Consider the following 23,159-nt stretch of genomic DNA (forward strand, 5'->3'; position numbering starts at 1 on the left):
CTAAAATATTATTAATCCTAATTAAACTTAAGTTAACACTAATTCAACAAATTCTATAATAATAACAAACAAAGCATAAATAAACATAGACCACGGTGTGGCTAATACAAACAAAGCATAAATAAACATAGACCACGGTGTGGCTAATCACCACAAAGCATAAATAAACATAGACCACGGTGTGGCTAATCACCAGATGCAATATAAAAGCCAAAGCATAAATAAACGTAGACCACGGTGTGGCTAATCACCGGATGCAGAATATAAAGCCAAAGCATAAATAAACATAGACCACGATGTGGCTAATCACCGGATGCAATATATAAAGCCAAAGCATAAATAAACATAGACCACGGTGTGGCTAATCACCGGATGCAGAATATAAAGCCAAATCATAAATTAAAATAGGAAAAAGTCTTACCTCACCACAGCATTATCCACGTCCGTAAACAAACCCCGAATCTAACTAATTACCTACAAGTTTTATTTGTAAATTAATATTATTCGAAATTATAAATAATTCCTAAAAATACATAATAATTTATTAAAATTCTATGAATTTATAGGGCCTAAAATACATAATAGTTTCTAAAATTCGAAATATATTATAAATAATTCCTAAAAATACATAATAATTTCTTAAAATTCGAAATTATGAATTTATAGGGCCTAAAATACATAATAGTTCCTAAAATTCGAAATATATTATAAATAATTCCTAAAAATACATAATAATTTATTAAAATTCGAAATTATGAATTTGTAGGGCCTAAAATACATAATATTTTCTAAAATTAGAAATATATTATAAATAATTCCTAAAAATACATAATAATTTATTAAAATTCGAAATTATAAATTTATAGGCTCAAAAATATATAATAATTCCTAAAATTCGAAATATATTATAAATAATTCCTAAAAATACATAATAATTTTCTTAATATATTATAAATAATTCCTATAAGACCTAAGATACATAATAAACCCTAAAATACATTATAATTTCTTAAAATTCGTAATATATTAACAAATAATTCGAAATTTGAAATATATTAAAAAAAATTAATATTTACCGGTGGGTGGCGGCAATGGGAGGCGGTGGAACCTCGATGTGGTGGGGGAGGCGGCTGTGGTGTCCGGTGTGCGGTGGAGGAGCGGTGGCGGCACGCTGTGTGCGGTGCGGTGGAGGAGCGGTCGCGGTGTGCGGTGTGCGGTGGAGCGCGGTCGCGATTGGAGTCCGGAGGGCCGAGGGCGGTGGCGGTGGAGCGCGGTGGCGGAGTCCAGAGGGCCGAGGGCCGAGGGCCGAGGGCGGATGGCGGAGGGCGGTGGCTGTTCGCGTGGAGAGGGAAAGGGAAATTATTTGGTTTGTGTTCCAGATCTGCTGTTCGCGCAGATCTGGTGGGCTTTTAATTAAAGCCCTACGGCGTCGGTTTTCTGAACAACCGACGCCGTAGCCCATTTATTTCTTCTTTTTTTTTTTTTAATCTGAAAACCTTATTAATTAGATTAAAATAAAAGTAATAATAATTATACGACGTCGATTCACTCACGAACCGACGTTGTAATTTTTTTTATTTTAATTTACGGCGTCGGTTATGCCCAGAACCGACGCCGTAATTTATATTTCAAAAAAATAAAAATAAAAATATTAAATATGACGTCGGTTTGGTTACCAAACCGACGTCGTTTTATTTTCGTAAATTTAATGACGTCGGTTTTGTACTACAACCGACGTCGTATCCTTTTGACGTCGGTTTTTAAAAAAACAGACGTTGTTTAGGCGACGTTAAATGTGTTTTCTGTAGTAGTGAAAGGAAGATTGATTCGAGTCCACGAATCAATTTCCTAGTTGAGTCCACGAACTAGCCACTAATTGAGTACACAATTACCCATAAGGTTTATTATATTACACAAGTGTAAAGAGTTAATTCTAAAAATGATCCTCCGACTATGGTCATTTCTTAATTTAGTGCATTGACTTTTAATTGCACCCAAAGTGATGTAACACCCCGGACCTACCTTCCCGTACATCCGAGGGAGTTACCGCCACACCTAGAGAGAGTGTTCTATCATTTAGCGACGAACCTCACTCTAGGTGCACAGGCAAAAAGTAAACTCTTCTAACCACAACAATCACCCAACAGATACTTAAGCACTTTTGTACATATCAACCGAAAAAGCTCCATTAGGCAAAAATATACATTCTTGCAGTTATACATACATAAGATTGCCCCTCGGGCCAAAACACCAAACAAGGTTCAACTACGACCCAACTGGTCATGCCTAGCCATTACTAAGGCTACAAAAAAAAATATGTACACCAAAAACTCCCAAGGACTCCCAAGAACCCGACGTCTAGTCAATCATGCGGTACACGGGGCCGGTGAACTCTCCCAAGACCAGGTGCCACTCCCCCTCGTACTAGGTGATATGGTCCAAAAATCGAGAAGTAGTTATGACCATCGACCATTCCTCCCAAACATCCCGAGGACTAGGGTCCCAAGGGTATGGGTAGTGCACAATGAACTCAAGGGGATCGCTACCATCTAAAGGCTCTATGGGGTAGAAGCCATAAGTAGCCTGGATCTCATCCATAACAGGGCAAGAAACAAAAGGGGTCGACGGAGCCACAGGAGTATCTGGATTGGTGGGAGCTTCGGGAGCATAACCAGGTGCGTATGGGTCCTCTCCCTCCATCATCTGTATGTACTCGTCATAATCCATGCCTTCACAAACATACTCCGGTGAACTTTCGGAGTTCACCGGGCTACAGGAACTGACACTAGATTGCATCTGTTAGGAACACAATGAAGTGTAGTTAGCACGACGGCTAAGTAAGGATATCCACGGGTTATTCAAAACTAAATAAAGGTTTTGTAAAATTGTTACGTGGAAACCCTATACCTTACTCATCGGCAGAGAGTCTACCTGCAACAGTTATAAATAGCAACATGTGCACACAATAGACAAAATGTAATACCATCTTGAACCATTTCTTCTTAACGAGGTCAATTGATAATCATTTACTCACCCAAAGAACGTATTTTTAAACAATTAAGCATACTAGTAAGTAATAGAAAACATAAATCACACATCTTGCTTGTAATCACTTTAGTAGAAGAACCTTTCCCTCATAATGAGATTCTCATCACTTTTCACATTTCAAAGAGAGAGATCACCCACAACCTTTGGGTACTTAAATACTTGTTACATCTCTGTTTCCCGTAGTTACGGAGTAACTACATTCATATTTCAAAATTTCACTTGGTCCTAGATAGAAAGTGTGAGGCCTTTGGAGTTCTTTCTCCACTTTTGACCACTTGGATCGTTGAACTCGGGTTCAGTGGTCATCGCCCGGTCTAATACTGATCCCCTGGACTTATAGGAGCGTTGGAATGATTCCTAGCTAGCCTCACTAGGTTCATAAGAACGACACCTACCCGAACATAGAGTGACTATACTTAAGTGTGCACACCCCCGTAGGAGTACCTTTTCCTTCCGGGTGATAGAGTACTCGGCGAATAGACTTCGCCCACAGTATGAATGATCATACACATAACTACCATGCGGGAAAGGCACTTTAAGCTCATCTTTATCCCGTAGGTTAACAATGTCCTTCACTACTTTTACTAGAACTAAGGTTTGAAAACGTTTTTCTACTCTTTTCCCTTTCTTCCTTTGAAAATATTTTGGACATACTTGGGTCAATTCCAATACTCGGAAATTAATTCTCCCTTTAACCCAATTCAAAAATTCCCCTTTTCTTTTGCAAAACATTTGGATGATCCACTAACAACCTTTCACAATGGTAATTCAAGTGTGACTAACCTACACTTTCAACCCCACATTTTTCACATAAGTCTCATTCTTGACACATACATCTCAATGCATATAACATATACACTTCCCAACCTTAACATAGGCATAACACACAAAATATATTTATTCTTTACAAGCACATAATGCTACTTCCTTATACTATTTATAAGTTCACACATATGTAACACTACCTACATAACACATGTGCCTAACTACATAGTATTACTCTTCTTACTAACAACATATATAATTATGGTTTATAAATACCATATACTATACACAAAATGTGACATTTTACCATGTATATATACATATATATATATATATATATTTTCGGCACACTCACACACCTATATCTATATATATATACACGACACACACACACTTACCTACATACACCCACACGTCACACACAGATATATATATATACATAGATACATAATTTCTCTTCTTTCTTGTATATATATTCCTATCATATTCTTGCTATACAACTAAGGTACAATCTTCACATAACACATAGGTTTTCATGTTCACTAGTTAACCACAAACCATAACCTAGCTATCAATTATCTAGTTTCAAACAACCTCAACCAATTAAAGGGATTCCTTACCTCAACCGGGTTACTAATTCCGTAGAAGACTCTTGGAATTGATTTTCCCCAATTTCACCTTAAAACCCTAAAATTCCATCAACAACATAACACATGATTTTAAGAAATCTTAACTTAGATTCATGTTCTAGGATGGAAAATAAAGCTATCTACCGAATAAAATTGGAGTTTTACCGAATATTTTGAGACTTGTGTAGAAATCTTGGCTATGGAGTGTTGAAGCTTGAAGAAGAAGATGAAGATCCCACTCTACTCCCTCCCTCTCTCTTTTTTCGGCCACAATGAAGAAGAAGGGAAAAAAATTGCTTAAATATTTACCCACTTGGTTGACTAGTCTTCTCCCAACACATGGTGGATAATTGTGACAAGTGTCACCTCTCTATGGTTTGATCTTAAAAATATCTTAGCTTAGACTGATCGGGATTAAATCAGATGAATTCTCGGTAGAGACTAATTTAATTCAAATAATTTTTGAAACCAAAAATTTATTCCAGACTGAAACTTAAAATTGGGCTAGGTTCAGTACACCGCGAAATTTCGCGATGTACGATCAAAAATAAATTTTTGCTGCTATGGGCTAATTTAATTAAATAGGAAATTCCAGAATAATAGTTTGGTGTCTAAAAATCCATTTCCTAGGACAAACGGGTCCGAATACTAGCTCCTAAAATTTTTACTGTTCGTGACTGGGATTAGGTTCGCAGCTTATTAACAACTATCCTCACTTATAAAAATTCTTTTGAGGCATCGGGAGGTCATCTCATGAATGTTATAGCCTAAAGAAATATTTTTCGAACCTTAATCTTACTGGAATAGGTGAGGGGTTATAGTCTACCCTCCTAAAAAAAAAAGTTTCGTCCCCGAAACTTACTTTCTCGCATCTAGGGTCTCACAGTAGACCGCTACCTACTTTCATGCACACATATGGCAATTAGCACATAGAACATTGCACATCAGGTATCTTAGGTACCTAATAAGTAGGTTGACTCTTACTTACTTGAGTTAAACAATTCTGGATAACGTTCCATCATCGCGTCTTCTGGGCTATGGTTTGACCATTGAAGTTTGATCATCCTGATCGACTTTCTCCTCGTGTCTCGGGTTTTAGAATCGAAGATTTGAATTGGTCTTTCTTCATACGTCAATGAGTCATCCATTGTCAGTCCCTCCAGCTCCAGTACATGAGATACATCAGGTACATATCGTTTCAATTGAGAAACATGAAACACATTATGTACTCTGTCCAGTTCGATCGGTAGAGCCAACCGGTATGCCAGATTTCCCACTCTTTCTAAAATTTCATAGGGTCCTATAAATCAAGGGCTCAGTTTCCCCTTCTTTCCAAATCTTTTGACCCCTTTGGTGGGTGAGACCTTCAATAACACTTTCTCTCCCACCTGGTACTCTATGAATTGTCGCTTTAGATCAGCATAAGACTTTTGGCGATCGTGTGCGATTTTCATTCTCCCCTGAATCACTTTGATTGCCTCAATGGTTTCTTGTAAGTACTGAGGTCCAAGAATAACAGCATCACTTTTGTCGCTCCAACATAGTGGACTCCGACACTTCAGTCCATATAATGCTTCGTAAGGAGCCATTCTTATAGTGGCATGATAGTTGTTGTTGTATGAGAATTCAATTAGATCCAACTGCTCATCCCACGAACCCTGGAAATCGAGTGCACAACCTCTGAGCATATCTTCCAAGGTCTGGATTGTTCGCTCCGTTTGACCATCGGTGGCAGGATGAAATGCTGTGCTCATCTTGAGTTGCGTACCCATGGCTACCTGTAATGTTTCCCAAAATCTTGATAGGAACCGTGAATCTCGGTCTGAAATAATATCACGTGCTATCCCGTGATATTTAACCACGTATTTGATGTATGCTCTTGCCATTTTCTCCATTGACCAGGTTTTGTTCATCGGAATAAATCTTGCTGTCTTGGTCAACCGATCAAAAACAACCCACACTTGGTCGTTCTCGACTCTTGTCCTTGGCAATCCTCCCACAAAGTCCATGGTGATTGAATCCCACTTCCATTGAGGAATCTCCAATGGTTGTAGCAACCCTTTCGGCTTACTTCTCTCTACCTTAACCTTTTGGCAATTCAAGCATTTAGCAACAAATTCCGCAATATCTTTCTTCATGCCCATCCACCAGAAATTTTGCCTCAGATCCTTGTACAGTTTGTCCCCTCCTGGATGAACAGAATAAGGTGTGTTGTGACATTCTCTCATTAATTGGTTCATTAATTCCCTACAACTTGCAGGTATGATCCATCTACCGTTGAATCTCATGCTCCCATCCGGATGCAATTCAAATGGACCCTGTTTTCCATCCACCATTTTCTCTTTGATATTCTTTACCCAGCCGTCCTCTCCTTGGGCTTGTTTGATTTCTTCAAATAGGGCTGGAGTGGCCGATAGGTAATATAGCTTCATCTCTTGTTCTGCCTGACCACACATTGTTATTTCCAGATTGAGTTTCTGAAAATCCTTGCATAATTGTTCAGGTAATACCCAGAGAGCATGATTTGGCTTTCGGCTAAAAGCATTTGCTACCTTGTTTGCCTTACCCTCTTGGTATTGGATTTCCAGATCGTAGTCCTTGATTAACTCCAACCATCTCCTTTGCCTTAAGTTAAAATCCCTTTGAGTGAAGATGTACTTCAAGCTCTGATGATCCGTAAAGATCTTGCAAGTGACTCCATAAAGATAATGTCGCCAGATTTTGAGGACAAACACCACAGCTGCTAGTTCCAGATCGTGGGTTGGGTAGTTAGCCTCGTGTGGTTTTAGTTGACGAGATGCATAGGCTAGTATTCTTCCGTGCTGCATCAATACACATCCATGTCCTTTGTGGGACGCGTCTGTGTACAGTTCATAGCCTTCCGTTCCCACGGGTAAGGTTAACACTGGGGCAGTCGTTAACCTCTTCTTGAGTTCCTAGAACGCATGCTCGCATTCTCCACTCCAACTGTATTTGGTAGTCTTCTTGAGCAGATTGGTCAAAGGTCTTGCTATCTTTGAGAAATCCTGGATAAATCTCCTGTAATAACCTGCCAATCCCAAGAAAACTTCGGACTTCTGTAACCGATTTGGGTGGTTCCCATTCCATTAAAGCTCTTATCTTAGTTGGATCCACTGCTATTCCTTCCCTGGTGATTATGTGACCCAGGAATGCTACTTCCTCTTTCCAAAATTCGCATTTTGAAAGTTTTGCATAAAGTTTCTTTTCCCTCAACATTTGTAAAGTCGTCCTGAGATGCTCTTCGTGCTCTTCCGGTGTCTTAGAATAAACCAAAATGTCATCTATAAAGACAACAATGAACTTATCCAGGTATGGAAGGAAAATCCTGTTCATCAAGTCCATGAAAGTTCCTGGTGCGTTGGTCACCCCGAACGGCATAACTGTGAATTCGTAATGTCCATACCTAGTCCGGAATGCGGTTTTGGAAATATCCCGTTCCGCGACTCGCACTTGGTGATACCCTGACCGTAAATCAATTTTCGAAAACACGCTCGCTCCCCTCAGTTGATCAAACAGATCGTCGATCCTGGGTAATGGGTATCTGTTCTTCACTGTGACTCGATTAAGCTCTCTATAGTCAATGCACAGTCTTAGGCTTCCATCCTTTTTCCTTACAAATAGTACCGGTGCGCCCCAAGGTGACACACTTGGTCTGATGAATCCCTTCTCCAATAACTCTGCCAGTTGAGCCTTCAACTCCTCCATCTCCTTCGGTGCCATTCGATAGGGTGCCTTCGAGACTGGTGCGGTTCCCGGTGCGAGGTCGATGGTGAATTCCACTTCCCTCTCTGGCGGCATTTCCGTGAGGTCATCTGGGATCACATCGGGAAATTCACGCACCACTGGGATTTGATTTATTTCAGGTTCTTCCATTCTAGCTTCTTGCATCAAATAGAGGTACACTTCACACCCCTTGTGAGCGTACTTCATCAGCCTCTGCATCGTCATCAACCTTGGTTCAGGTTGCTTTTCCATTCCTCGATAGGATATCCTCCTCCCCTTCGGTCCTCGCAGGACAACCTTTCGCTCACTGCATACTATCTGGGCTTTATGTTTATCCAACCAGTCCATTCCTAGTATCACATCAATACCCTCTAGATCGAAACGAATGAGGTTTCCGGGACAGTTGGATCCCGCTATTTCTATTATGATATTGTCATATCCCTCCTTACAGGCTACTACTATTCCCGAGGCAGTTCTTACATTCAAATCTAACTCAATAGTAGGCCTTAACTTTAATCTATTGGCAAATGTGGATGATATAAACGAATTGGTAGCTCCCGTATCGAACAATACTAAGCCAGGTACTGAGTTAATAAGAAATGTACCGGTCACAACGTCGCTAGCCTGAGCTTGCTTGCTATTAACGACGTAGATCTTGCCTTGGTTTGCTGCGCTGCTTTCCCCCACGGGTGCTTTCCCTTTGTTGGTGGGATTTGGAGCTGCGTTAGTCGGCCTCCCCCGGTTTCCTTGTTGAAAGTTGCCTCCTCCATTTCTTGTCTTCGCGGGCCTCTGGCTGGTGTTCCCACCGAATCCTCCTCTTTGATTGTTTCTCTGAGAGGAGTCCCGATAATTGTCCATCCTGGTTTGGCACTCGTAATACTTGTGCCCCAAAAACCCGCACTTGAAGCACCTTATCTTCTCCCCTTGGCAATTCTCTCCGAGGTGATCCCGTCCACACCTCCGGCAAGTCGAACTTCTCCTCTGATTCATTCCTCCCTTCCTTTCCCCTTGCATTGGATTAAATCTTCCCTGTTTAGTTTTCTTGTTGTCCGGCTTGAACTTCCCCTGTCTATCATCCACCTTCCTCTTATCTTGCTATAGACCTCCTGTTGATCCAGGTACACTTGGTAGTGATCGGATGCTCTGTCATATGCCTCCTTGAGAGTAGTGCACATAAACGGTGCAATCGCCCCTCTCACAGCCCAATCCAGTCCACGTACGAACCTCCTCGCCTTGCTGGCTTCGTCAGGCACGATGTTCTGAGCGAACCTCACTAGCTCCACGTACTGATCATAATATTCCTGCACCGTGGCTCCCTTTTCTTTCAATCGCAGGAATTCCTCACACTTGATTCCCTTAATCCTTTCTGTGTAGAATTGTCCTCTTAATTCTTCCTTAAATTCCTCCCAGCCAAAGTCTGGGTCTTGCAGCAAGTCGGGCCCGGCTGTTGACCACCAGTTGTCTGCCGCTTTTGTCAGATAATACACGGCAGAGGATACTCGCTGATCTGCAGGACAGTTGACCGCATTGAGCAGCTTGTCAAACGTCCTAATCCATTCTTCCAAGATTACCGGGTCTTTTTCACCCGCATAATATGGTGGCTGCCTACTTGCTATGGCCTTTGCAAAATCAACTCGCGGCTGTCTGTTATTTTAGATCTGAACCTGTTGAGCCATCATGAATCCAGCCATTTGTTCCATTGCGAGAGCCATACGGTCCATAGCCGACATATCGTCGCCCTGACCGACAGGTACATTTCGTCTAGGCGGCATCTTCACCAAACGACAGTTTCAAGTTAGTTCTTGAAGCATAAAAGCTCTTAAGGAGTTAGCTAGCTACGCAGTTAGTATAGCAGCTACCCAAGTCCTATCCAGCAATTCCTAACATTCACTTCGCCATGCTCATCAACCAGGTATCCCAACTATGGCATAACAGTTAGGAACGCACTATACTATCATGCTTACTCACAACAATTATAAGCAATGATTAACGCACATAAAGATACACAAATATTGATCAAAGCATTCTAGAATCGGGAGATTTCGCGAAATACAGATGATGAGGTACCCCTTTTTGATGCTGCCTGGTCTCCAGCTCCGCTCTAGAAACTCACACTTAGGCTCAGTCTTAGCAAACTTAGGCTGACTCAAACTTGGACTTTGAAAATCGAATTCTCCGAATTTCAATCCTAGACCTACAACGAGACCACACAACCTAGGCTTCGACCTAATTCCCGAAGGTTCAACCTAGGCTCTGATACCACTTTGTAACACCCCGGACCTACCTTCCCGTACATCCGAGGGAGTTATCGCCACACCTAGAGAGAGTGTTCTATCATTTAGCGACGAACCTCACTCTAGGTGCACAGGCAAAAAGGAAACTCTTCTAACCACAACAATCACCCAACAGATACTTAAGCACTTTTATACATATCAATCGAAAAAGCTCCATTAGGCAAAATATACATTCTTGCAGTTATACATACATAAGATTGCCCCTCGGGCCAAAACACCAAACAAGGTTCAACTACGACCCAACTGGTCATGCCTAGCCATTACTAAGGCTACAAAAAAAAATATGTACAACAAAAACTCCCAAGGACTCCCAAGAACCCGACGTCTAGTCAATCATGCGGTACACGGGGCCGGTGAAATCTCCCCAGACCAGGTGCCACTCCCCCTCGTACTAGGTGATATGGTCCAAAAACCGAGAAGTAGTTATGACTATCGACCATTCCTCCCAAACATCCCGAGGACTAGGGTCCCAAGGGTATGGGTAGTGCACAATGAACTCAAGGGGATCGCTACCATCTAAAGGCTCTATGGGGTAGAAGCCATAAGTAGCCTGGATCTCATCCATAACAGGGCAAGAAACAAAAGGGGTCGACGGAGCCACAGGAGTATCTGGATTGGTGGGAGCTTCGGGAGCATAACCAGGTGCGTATGGGTCCTCTCCCTCCATCATCTGTATGTACTCGTCATAATCCATGCCTTCACAAACATACTCCGGTGAACTTTCGGAGTTCACCGGGCTACAGGAACTGACACTAGATTGCATCTGTTAGGAACACAATGAAGTGTAGTTAGCACGACGGCTAAGTAAGGATATCCGCTGGTTATTCAAAACTAAATAAAGGTTTTGTAAAATTGTTACGTGGAAACCCTATACCTTACTCATCGGTAGAGATTCTACCTGCAACAGTTATAAATAGCAACATGTGCACACAATAGACAAAATGTAATACCATCTTGAACCATTTCTTCTTAACGGGGTCAATTGATAATCATTTAGTCACCCAAAGAACGTATTGTTAAACAATTAAGCATACTAGTAAGTAATAGAAAACATAAATCACACATCTTGCTTGTAATCACTTTAGTAGAAGAACCTTTCCCTCATAATGAGATTCTCATCACTTTTCACATTTCAAAGAGAGAGATCACCCACAACCTTTGGGTACTTAAATACTTGTTACATCTCTGTTTCCCGTAGTTACGGAGTAACTACATTCATATTTCAAAATTTCACTTGGTCCTAGATAGAAAGTGTGAGGCCTTTGGAGTTCTTTCTCCACTTTTGATCACTTGGATCGTTGAACTCGGGTTCAGTGGTCATCGCCCGGTCTAATACTGATCCCCTGGACTTATAGGAGCGTTGGAATGATACCTAGCTAGCCTCACTAGGTTCATAAGAGCGACACCTACCCAAACATAGAGTGACTATACTTAAGTGTGCACACCCCCGTAGGAGTACCTTTTCCTTCCGGGTGATATAGTACTCGGCGAATAGACTTCGCCCACAGTATGAATGATCATACACATAACTACCATGCGGGATAGGCACTTTAAGCTCATCTTTATCCCGTAGGTTAACAAGGTCCTTCACTACTTTTACTAGAACTAAGGTTTGAAAACGTTTTTCTACTCTTTTCCCTTTCTTCTTTTGAAAATATTTTGGACATACTTGGGTCAATTCCAATACTCGGAAATTAATTCTCCCTTTAACGCAATTCAAAAATTCCCCTTTTCTTTTGCAAAACACTTGGATGATCCACTAACAATCTTTCACAATGGTAATTCAAGTGTGACTAACCTACACTTTCAACCCCACATTTTTCACATAAGTCTCATTCTTGACACATACATCTCAATGCATATAACATATACACTTCCCAACCTTAACATAGGCATAACACACAAAATATATTTATTCTTTACAAGCACATAATGCTACTTCCTTATACTATTTATAAGTTCACACATATGTAACACTACCTACATAACACATGTGCCTAACTACATAGTATTACTCTTCTTACTAACAACATATATAATTATGGTTTATACATACTATATACTATACACAAAATGTGACATTTTACCATGTATATATACATATATATATATTTTCGGCACACACACACACCTATATCTATATATATATACACGACACACACACACTTACCTACATACACCCACACGTCACACACACATATATATATACATAGATACATAATTTCTCTTCTTTCTAGTATATATATTCCTATCATATTCTTGCTATACAACTAAGGCACAATCTTCACTTAACACATAGGTTTTCATGTTCACAAGTTAACCACAAACCATAACCTAGCTATCAATTATCTAGTTTCAAACAACCTCAACCAATTAAAGGGATTCCTTACCTCAATCGGGTTACTAATTCCGTAGAAGACTCTTGGAGTTGATTTTCCCCAATTTCACCTTAAAACCCTAAAATTCCATCAACAACATAACACATGATTTTAAGAAATCTTAACTTAGATTCATGTTCTAGGATGGAAAATAAAGCTATCTACCGAATAAAATTGGAGTTTTACCGAATATTTTGAGACTTGTGTAGAAATCTTGGCTATGGAGTGTTGAAGCTTGAAGAAGAAGATGAAGATCCCACTCTACTCCCTCCCTCTCTCTTTTTTCGGCCACAATGAAGAAGAAGGGAAAAAAATTGCTTAAATATTTACCCACTTGGTTGACTAGTCTTCTCCCAACACATGGTGGATAATTGTGACAAGTGTCACCTCTCTATGGTTTGATCTTAAAAATATCTTAGCTTAGACTGATCGGGATTAAATCAGATGAATTCTCGGTAGAGACTAATTTAATTCAAATAATTTTTGAAACCAAAAATTTATTCCAGACTGAAACTTAAAATTGGGCTAGGTTCAGTACACCGCGAAATTTCGGGATGTACGATCAAAAATAAATTTTTGCTGCTATGGGCTAATTTAATTAAATAGGAAATTCCAGAATAATAGTTTGGTGTCTAAAAATCCATTTCCTAGGACAAACGGGTTCGAATACTAGCTCCTAAAATTTTTACGGTTCGTGATCGGGACGTAGGTTCGCAGCTTATTAACAACTATCCTCACTTATTAAAAATCTTTTGAGGCATCGGGAGGTCATCTCATGAATGTTATAGCCTAAAGAAATATTTTTCGAACCTTAATCTTACTGGAATAGGTGAGGGGTTACAGTCAAGCCAAAAAGGTCATCCGTTAGATCTGGCGTTAAATGGGTGTTAAAATGAGGGGTAAAATGGGTAATTTAAATGTTGATCTACAGTTTAAAGCTTCTTCAATGTTGTTGAAAAGCTCCGAACTCGGTTGCCGGTGAAATCACCGGAATCTGCACCACCGTTCCAGCCACTATTACTACTAGCCATTGTGTAATTCATTTCCATTTGCAAATAACACTCGCTTACATATGCATCTCAGTTGTACACAAGTGATTATCCAGTGAAGAGTAAGGTATCCACAACTTTAAATGGGCTCCAAAGAGAACTAAAGAAATGAGCTCCGCGCCGCAATCCATTAGCTGAACGACTGCTGCCTGTACTCCGCCGCCAAATGGTAAGCCCCTCCTGCCCAAAAGCATAAACCCTAAACCACTTATTTCGTAAATTTCCATCATCAATCTTCTGTTATTTATTTAAATGTCTTATGAATAAAAATCGAATCTTGGCGTAGGGCAGCGGAGCAGCTAATTGGAATCGAGCAAGACCCGTCAAAGTACTCCTCATCCCACACCCGATTCCAGCGTGGAAGCTCGAGCATTCGCCGCCGCTTCCGCACCGCGGGCGTTCGTCTCAACATTTATGAATCGTTTGGAGGATTCGTTCGATCAGCGGAAGCAATTGAGTCTAAGCATTATAAATAAAGACCAAAATCGAGGAATCTCGACACCAACCTAACACCAAGAACAAGTCGTCTCTGAATCTGGTTTCCGGCGGTGGTGTGAAGATCGCGGCAGACGTCGGCGGTGGCAAGATCTTTGTCCGACGGTGCAGAATTGAGCGGAGTGCTTTAGTTTTCCAGCCGTGCAGCAATTCTCAGTCCAGCAGCTTCGCAATTTGTTCGGCGGTGGTGCAGCATCCTACTTAGGGGTGGGCTTCGGTCTTCGGTTCGGTTTTTTCAGTTTCGGTTTCGGTTTCGGTTTTTTGGTTTTAAAAAAAATTGAACCATTCGGTTTAACATTAGAGTTCGGTTCGGTTTCGGTTCGGTTTGAAACGGTTCGGTTTCGGCTCGGATTTACTTCGGTTCGGTGTTCGGTTCGATTTACGGCTCCCGAATTTTAACATTTCCTAGGAGACAAGGCGATCGGAGGTGCCGCGAGTTAGCGAGGCACCGTATTTACTATACATGAAACATCACATAACCCAAATCCAAAGTTTAATATTTAAATAATAAATACCACCATAACAAATTAACAATTCAAACAAATTAAAATAAAAAATAAAACTAGAAATTAAATTCCAAAACTGAAATGAATTTGGAAATTCATTCCAGTCATTCCAGTAACTGGAATGAATTTCCAAATTCATTCTTAGTTTTGAAATATATATATTACGTATTTATAAATAATATATAAATATATTTATTAATTAATATATATATATATATTTATAATTATATATAATATATATTTATATTTAATTATAAAATATTTCGGTTTTTTCGGTTCGATTCGGTTCGGTTTTTAACCGAACCGTTCGGTTCTTCTAAAACATGAACCGATCGGTTTTTCGGTTCGGTTTAAAACCGAACCGAACATCTTCGGTTCGGTTCGGGTAACCCGAACCGTTTTGCCCACCCCTAATCCTACTTGCTTTTGTCCTGGTTCTGCTTTCGTTTCTTTCAGTCCATAGTCATCTTAATTTAATTAATTAATTCTCAATTTGAGATTCGAATGACAATGCTATAAACCTGGGCATGGGTGCTGATTACTAAGTGCTAGGCTACTACTATTCATTGTTGATTTAACCACAAACAATATAAATGGTCTTTTTTGCCCTTCTATTTAACGCAATGTTCATGCCAAAGCTAACGGAGACCAAATTGGCTTAAAATTGAATAGTTTGGGGACTACTTTGGGTGCAATTAAAAGTCAAGGCACTAAATTATGAAAAGGCAATAGTCGGAGGACCATTTTGGGAATTCACTCCAAGTGTAAAGAAAAACCTAAGAATTTTATTGAATGAAAGCCTCCTCAAAACTACTATGGATGTGTCCTATTTATAGGTGTAGGGAACAACATTGTAACCCTAAATACAATAGAAAAAAAGAGTCCTAAACCTAATCTAGAAAGCAAGTAAATATAGTCCTATTTAGAAAGGGATTTAAGGAATCCTTTATAAATACAAACTAGTGTTTTCTCTTTCATGCCAAACAATTTAAAATAATGATACAAAAAATAATAGAGCTGATTTGAGCCTAATCAAAATCAGCACTTAAACAATTATAACAAGCCTTGAGTTCTTCTTCATCTTTTGCAATTGGGCTTGACTTCGATTTCCACCATCTTTGAACATAACCAATAAAAGAGTTCCTTAATTGTTTGGACTTGTGCCTTGTGATTGGCCCAATTGATACACTTAATGGATCTTCGTTATGTTGGACTGCATCAGTGTTGGTGCCCAACGGTACCGCTAGCATCCATGACGTGACTAGGAGGCCTCGGGCGTGGCTAGGCAACCACTAGGGGGGCTACTTGGCCATATATGCCAAAAACAAAGAAGGGATGGTAGGACCAGTTCAAGAGGTGAGCTTGATACTTTGTGTGGTGGAAAAGTTACGAGGCTTAAGGTCCACTCATTGCAAACCTAACATGTGGCCTCCGACACTATAAATAGGGTCCCTTTGAAGCTTTCAAAAATCATAATCATATGGACTAGGGAGTTCTTCTCTTCTTCATTTCCAGGTTCTTTTCGTAAAGACAAATCTATCTTTTATTCAATCCTTATAATAACCCAATAACTAGGCTTATTCTTGTATCTTGGGCTTGTTCTTTTGTCCCATTTATTTAATTTATAATTTTATTACGAATCGAAAGGACACTCTTGACCCAACATCCTATTATTTAATTCTTGTACTTACTACGTAAAATACCCTTGGTTTACCCTGTTTATGGTGGGTAGTCTAATCCACTAGGAAGTAAATTTAATTGGTTTATCAATTGATTAAAAAAATTAAATTAATAGTAAAAAATAAGAGTTAATGCTATATGGGCCATTCGAGTATAGTGATTTTGTCATGTTGTGTCTTAAAATTTTAAATTGACCACATGTGTTGCTTAGACTTTCAAATTTTTACCGTCCATGGTCTAAGTTTACCACACATAGTCTTTCAACTTTCAAAATTTAACCAGCTGTGATCCGATCCTCTTGGAAAACAATAGGAAGAAAGGTCGTCAGCAAAAAAAATCAAAAGGGAGTGTTTGGTAAACAACTGTTAGCGGATTGGGTTAGTGAGTTTGACTAGCTGATATCATTAACTGGTTGTAGAAAGATGTTTAATAAATTAATTGTTAATTGATAACTAATTAAATGCAAAATGACCTTCGAAAGTATAATTTATTATTTTCTCAAAAGACTGATCGTAAAAACTACTCTGAACAATTTTTAAATTTTAATGTTTTGGACCAATAAGCTATTACAAAATGCTGATTAACCAAAAACTCATATTTGTTGTTCAGCCAAGTAAACTAATTTATATTGGTCAAACAAGTCAAAATTGACTGATATACTAAACAAAGCCAAAGTAGGAAATTTGTCTTCCTTTCGGTCCGCCATAACCCATTTGATTTAGCTACAATACAATACAATGATATAAAAAGTGGAAGAATATATACAGGATGGAAATCAATAAAGAAAAGCGCATCAAATTAAAGCATGCAAGAAAAGCTAAACCAAAAGCCCAAAACAACATACATCATTATCCAAAAGTTCCTGCAGCTTTAGGAATCGATTAAATCAATAAGTCATACCCAGCCTTGCTTGTACCTGCGGAAAAGTTGTTCGGTTTGGGCATTTTTGTATGCGCTGCAAGCGATGAGATAAACCCAAATCAGAACCACCACCGTGATGATCATGATCAGGTTGGCTTTCCTCCATTCCCTTCTCAGGTTTCCCAGCAGACCGGCCTTGCATGAATCGCAGCTGTAGCACAGTTGACTGGGGTCGTTGTTCCACACAGAGCAGTCGCCGTCAGCTGCGGCGTTGGTCGGGTTTATCCACACCGTCGGGTTCGAATATTGGTACCCGCACATCGTCGGAGGCTTGCAGCAACCTGACTGCATGCAGTACCACAAATTAATATAATTAAAAAGACACAATCTTATTATTCTTACATACTCTGTCTAAGTCTGTTAATAATGTCTGCCAGGCCAGAAAATGATTTTGCCCAGACCAAAACACGTGTTTCTAGCTAGGCATAACATAACAAACGACAAAGAGAATCACCTCTAGAAAAGGCCCTAGGTCATAAAATTAAGAATATTTATTAATAATCTACCATTATGTGGTTAATGTATTATACAGTTAAGTGATAATTGGATTTGAGTTGTGCTTAGACTTGGGGTTTTCTAATTACTAACTTCCATTTAATAGAATGTTATTATAAACCCGTTAAGAATATAACAAAACATTACAAAATGCATCTATTTTTTGCCTTATTAATACCAGGGAATCACATAGAAAATCCAATAACGTATAAGGAGAAAGGATGCACTTGTTCTTCATCAATAGTCATCATAGAATCAATATCTATATCGAACTTCAATTCAAAGAATTAGGTATGTAAAACTTTTGTCCATAATTATGATTATAGTTCTGATTTTATATATATATCATATCATGCTTAGATCATGTAGTAAGTTTAATTTATATTTTATCTTACAAAGAGAAATGATACCATTTTAATTTATGAAACTCACAACATAAAACCATATAATAAGATAAAGTTTTTCAAAAATATTAGCAACACAATTCGAGTTGAAAAGGTGACTTGAACCAAGTTTATTAGGCTGCTGACTTGGTAATTACAATTTTATAAATTCGATTCCTAGCAAGAGTCCGTAGTCTATTGAATTGGTTTACCTCACAGTTCTATATTACAAGGCAGAGTTTATTAAGTACACATCCTCGAACAGTGGTTGCGAATTTTCATCGTCTCAAAAATAAATTAAAAGACTTCTCATGAATTATGATTATTAGACTTTATTTTCTAGTCTCACCAGGTTTTATAAGGGCAATTGACGTCAAAAGCATAATAAATACCTAGACACAATCTCATCATCTACATAATACCTTTTAATTTCCCATGCTTGGCCACCTCTTTGTAAAATAAAAAATAAAAAAATATGAGACCCTAAATTTCAATCGTTTATTATTTCAAAAAAAAAAAAAAGTTGAATCGTTCATTTGTTTCTGCTTAATAATTTTTTTTTTAAATGTATAATATCATATGTAACTATATTATCAGAAGATAGATATGTGATAGTGTAAAAGTAACAAAAGTAAATGTTTTAACATTTTGAACTAACTTGGTGCAACACATTATTGTGTATCCAGCAATCAATTATTGAGCACTCAAGTCAACCTGACTAATGCACCGCGTTTGCACATTCTTTTGAAGTGACCAAAAAGCTACATTTCCCAATTCTTTCCAAATGTATAATTGGATGCAATAAAGAAACCAAACAGTCGTTATCTGAGTAAATTGCTTGCAAGGAGCGAAATTGATGGTTACCTGAAGAGGAGAGAGATGAGCGGCGAAGAACTGTTCAGCAGTGAAAAACTCGTTATTAAGCTTGGGGCAAATATCGCCGTCAGCCAAACACGCCCTTATCTTCCCCCAACTATCCGAACTCGTGATGTGGTTTCTCAGCCAAGACGAGTACCCTCCCAGCCGATACTCGTCGTAGCCCCGGCCGGGTACGCTGTACGCGCCGCTGGGGCGAGTGACGACGAAGGCAAGGATCAGGAGAGAGAGCAGGAGGATGATGAGTATAGCCATACAGACGAGGTAGACGCCGAGGAGGCCCTCCTTCTTCCAGTACGCGCCGACGAAGCCGGCGAGTGAGACGAGCATGATGGCGATTCCGATGAAGACGACCGGCCACCGGAGCCAGTGGATGCACTCGTTGTCGGCCTTGGAGGCGAGCCAGATTCCGGCGGCGGTGATGGGGATGGAACACATGAAGGCCACGAAATTGAGGAAAGCTGTGATGTTGTTGCTTAACGACATGGTGGCCGGCGGGGTGTTACGGTGGTGAGTGGTGGTGAGTGAAGTAGTCCGTAGTGGTTTGGAAAAAGGGAGAAGAAGGATGTGGAGACACGCGCAGTACTACATATAGAAAATGATAGATTACGAGATAAGAAAGGCGATAGTGTCAAATGAAAAATGATAAATATATTCTGTGAAAATAAAAGTCCTTTTTTTTTTTTCTCTCTTTTTCAATCAAAGTATACTTCTTCTTTTTTAATTGCCAAAAACGAAATAGATATTATTAGTGCAAACTAGACAAAAAAGAACGAATACAACCCGGTGGGATGTGGTTCCAGATATGAGAGCCACTTATATTAGTTTGTGTGTGGACAATCTGATTCATTGACCTTCTGACGTAAATACAAGATACTAATAAAATAAGACATGAGACCAATACATGAACAAATAAAAGTATATTAAGTCAACCTAAAGTAAAAAGTGTAACCATATATTATTATTGTGTCACATTTGTATAAGACCATCTAACGGATCATTACCCGTGAGAACAGTGGCAGATCTATGTGCTAACTAGTGGGGTCAATTGACCCCATTCAAATTTGGTTATTTATTACTTATATGTGTATATATTTTGATAAATTTTAAAATTGACCCCACTAAAATATATATAATGTGGGTCAACATTTGAATTTTAAAAAAATCATCCTCGCCAAAGACCTTGTGGTCTAGTGGCACCCGGTTGCACTCCCATACGAAAGGGAGTAGGTTCGAGCCTCAGTGGAGAGCTTCATTAGGTTGAGAAAGTAGCTATGAACAGATACTACATTGTACATAGTCAGTCTTTTTCATTAGGTTGAGAAAGTAGTAACATAGTCAGTAGTAATCAAGAAAAAAAAACATTCTCACTTTCATTATAATTGGAAGTAGCAAAAAGAGAAAGATAGTGAAAATAAAGAAATCAAAACGTCCTAAAATTTTCAAGATAACTTGAAATGTCGATGTTGAGAGCGTGTCATAGATTTTGTAAGCCCCGAGAATTTCTTATGGTATAATCTATATAGTTAGACTTGAATTGTCGCTGTTGTAGTTAGTCCATGATAGAAACCTTCGTAGCTTGTGTTTTTGGACTTAGTTGTGGCCCAAGCGTGGCATAACACCCCTTAATTTGATTTTTTATTTTGCTTCCGCATTTGAAATCTTTTTGAAAGTCTATATTATACCTATATTTTATCCTTTATTCCTTTATTTCTGGCCTTAGTAATAAATTTGGTTATTTATTACTTATATGTATATATATTTTGATAAATTTTAAAATTGACCCCACTAAAATATATATAATGTGGGTCAACATTTGAATTTTAAAAAAATCATTCTCGCCAAAGACCTTGTGGTCTAGTGGCACCCGGTTGCACTCCCATACGAAAAGGAGTAGGTTCGAGCCTCAGTGGAGAGCTTCATTAGGTTGAGAAAGTAGCTATGAACAGATACTACATTGTACATAGTCAGTCTTTTTCATTAGGTTGAGAAAGTAGTAACATAGTCAGTAGTAATCAAGAAAAAAAAACATTCTCACTTTCATTATAATTGGAAGTAGCAAAAAGAGAAAGATAGTGAAAATAAAGAAATCAAAACGTCCTAAAATTTTCAAGATAACTTGAAATGTCGATGTTGAGAGCGTGTCATAGATTTTGTAAGCCTCGAGAATTTCTTATGGTATAATCTATATAGTTAGACTTGAATTGTCGCTGTTGTAGTTAGTCCATGATAGAAACCTTCGTAGTTTGTGTTTTTGGACTTAGTTGTGGCCCAAGCGTGGCATAACACCCCTTAATTTGATTTTTTATTTTGCTTCCGCATTTGAAATCTTTTTGAAAGTCTATATTATACCTATATTTTATCCTTTATTCCTTTATTTCTGGCCTTAGAAATTGGGGGTGTTATAGATACTCGGGGGCCTGTGAGGTTAGGCTCGGTTTGAGTAGATAAGGGGTTACCCGAGTGGAGGGTCCAGCGCCCTCGGGGTTGGATATATCGGGAACTAGTGCCCTTTTAGGGGTCTATGTTGTAGGTGCGTCCAGGGAAGATGCACCGACCTCCAAGAACTACTCGATATACTAGATTGTTAAATCGAATGACGTCACCGAGAAAGAGTTGACCTCAATATTGTCATCATAATATTGGATGAAAACAATTTGGTTGTCCAAGCCTGAAATATTGCCTCCCCCTTTTAGAGGAAGACAAAGGGGAGGACATTTAGCATATGGGAATTAACCAAGAAGAAATTAGTGCAAAACTGAAACAAAATTAAAATAAAATAAGAAAAGTTACCGATTGAAGGGATCGAAACCTTGATTTAGGATTTGGTTTGTCAAAAAGTCTCGCTTTAAGATCAAGAAGCTCATAAAATTTTCTAAGAGAATGGTGTGAGGTTTGGCCCACCAGTAAGGCTATTTATTGGAAAATGAGGCGAAAAATTTTTAAATTCAAGAACGAATCTCAATGCAACATCCGATACCGTGACATGTGTATATCAACTTGAAATGGGTAGTGATCTCTCGCGGTTTATTGTAGGCCCGCACCTCAATTGATCTCAATACCCAAAATGACTTCTGATAGCCTCAGTGCAGGCAATATTGACTCTTGTGCTTCAATTGGTTGAGAAAATAGTTATGGACATATACTGCATTGTAATAGAGTCAGTAGTATTCAAAAAAAAAAATAAATGGTTGAGCTCAGAATAATTAGCCCAAGCCCTGAAGAATTAAATAATTCTTAGAACACGAGCTAAGGGGACTACTTGATAAGGATTATACCTTACCCGTACATTTATACATGTGCTCGCTATTGGTACAAGAGAGTGAGAGGTCCACAACCCGAGCATATCTGAAAATCTTGTGTTTTACCCGGCCCAGACCTAGTCGGGAGATGAGCCCTCCTGGTCAGTAGTAGCCATGCTTTGTACCCAAGATGAAATTCGCAATCACATAAGGTCGGGAAAACTGACTCGAGCACTGAACCAATTTTTTAATGTCGGAGCGCAACCCGATCGCATGGTATGATCACATCACCTTTACGCAAATGTCAGGAATCCTGAAGCACGTGGAGCCACTAGGACCTCCCTTGTCGTGACCGACGATGACGAAAACCACGTGGCTAGCATGCCGGACGCTCAACATGTGTCCCCTCCAAACTTCTATATAAACCACATTAAATGCCTGAAGGAGGGACTTTTGGAGTTTGAACTTTAGACAATACACGACCTAAGCTCAGGAACGTCTTACTCCATATTCAGCTACCCGAGACCCTATACTGTGACCAAATACAACATATCATCATATTTGTAACATCAGTATAGTTGATAATTTGACTAATAATAATGATATGATTAATAATATTAAAGTAAAAATTTTAGATATGATAAATTGCTAAAT

General features: G+C 39.1%; 1 protein-coding gene across 1 annotated transcript; it reads right to left on the reverse strand.

Moving 5' to 3' along the window:
• Positions 1 to 17,216: 17,216 nt before the first annotated feature.
• Positions 17,217 to 19,894, reverse strand: LOC116018853 (tetraspanin-2-like). Its single transcript, XM_031258867.1, has 2 exons — positions 19,252 to 19,894; positions 17,217 to 17,794 (listed from the first exon to the last, which is right to left on the reverse strand). Exons 1-2 carry the CDS (start codon positions 19,747 to 19,749, stop codon positions 17,483 to 17,485), a joined length of 810 nt encoding a protein of 269 aa, XP_031114727.1. The 5' UTR covers positions 19,750 to 19,894; the 3' UTR covers positions 17,217 to 17,482.
• Positions 19,895 to 23,159: the final 3,265 nt, after the last annotated feature.

This window comes from Ipomoea triloba, chromosome 5, assembly GCF_003576645.1.
Source record: "Ipomoea triloba cultivar NCNSP0323 chromosome 5, ASM357664v1".
NCBI lineage: Eukaryota > Viridiplantae > Streptophyta > Magnoliopsida > Solanales > Convolvulaceae > Ipomoea > Ipomoea triloba.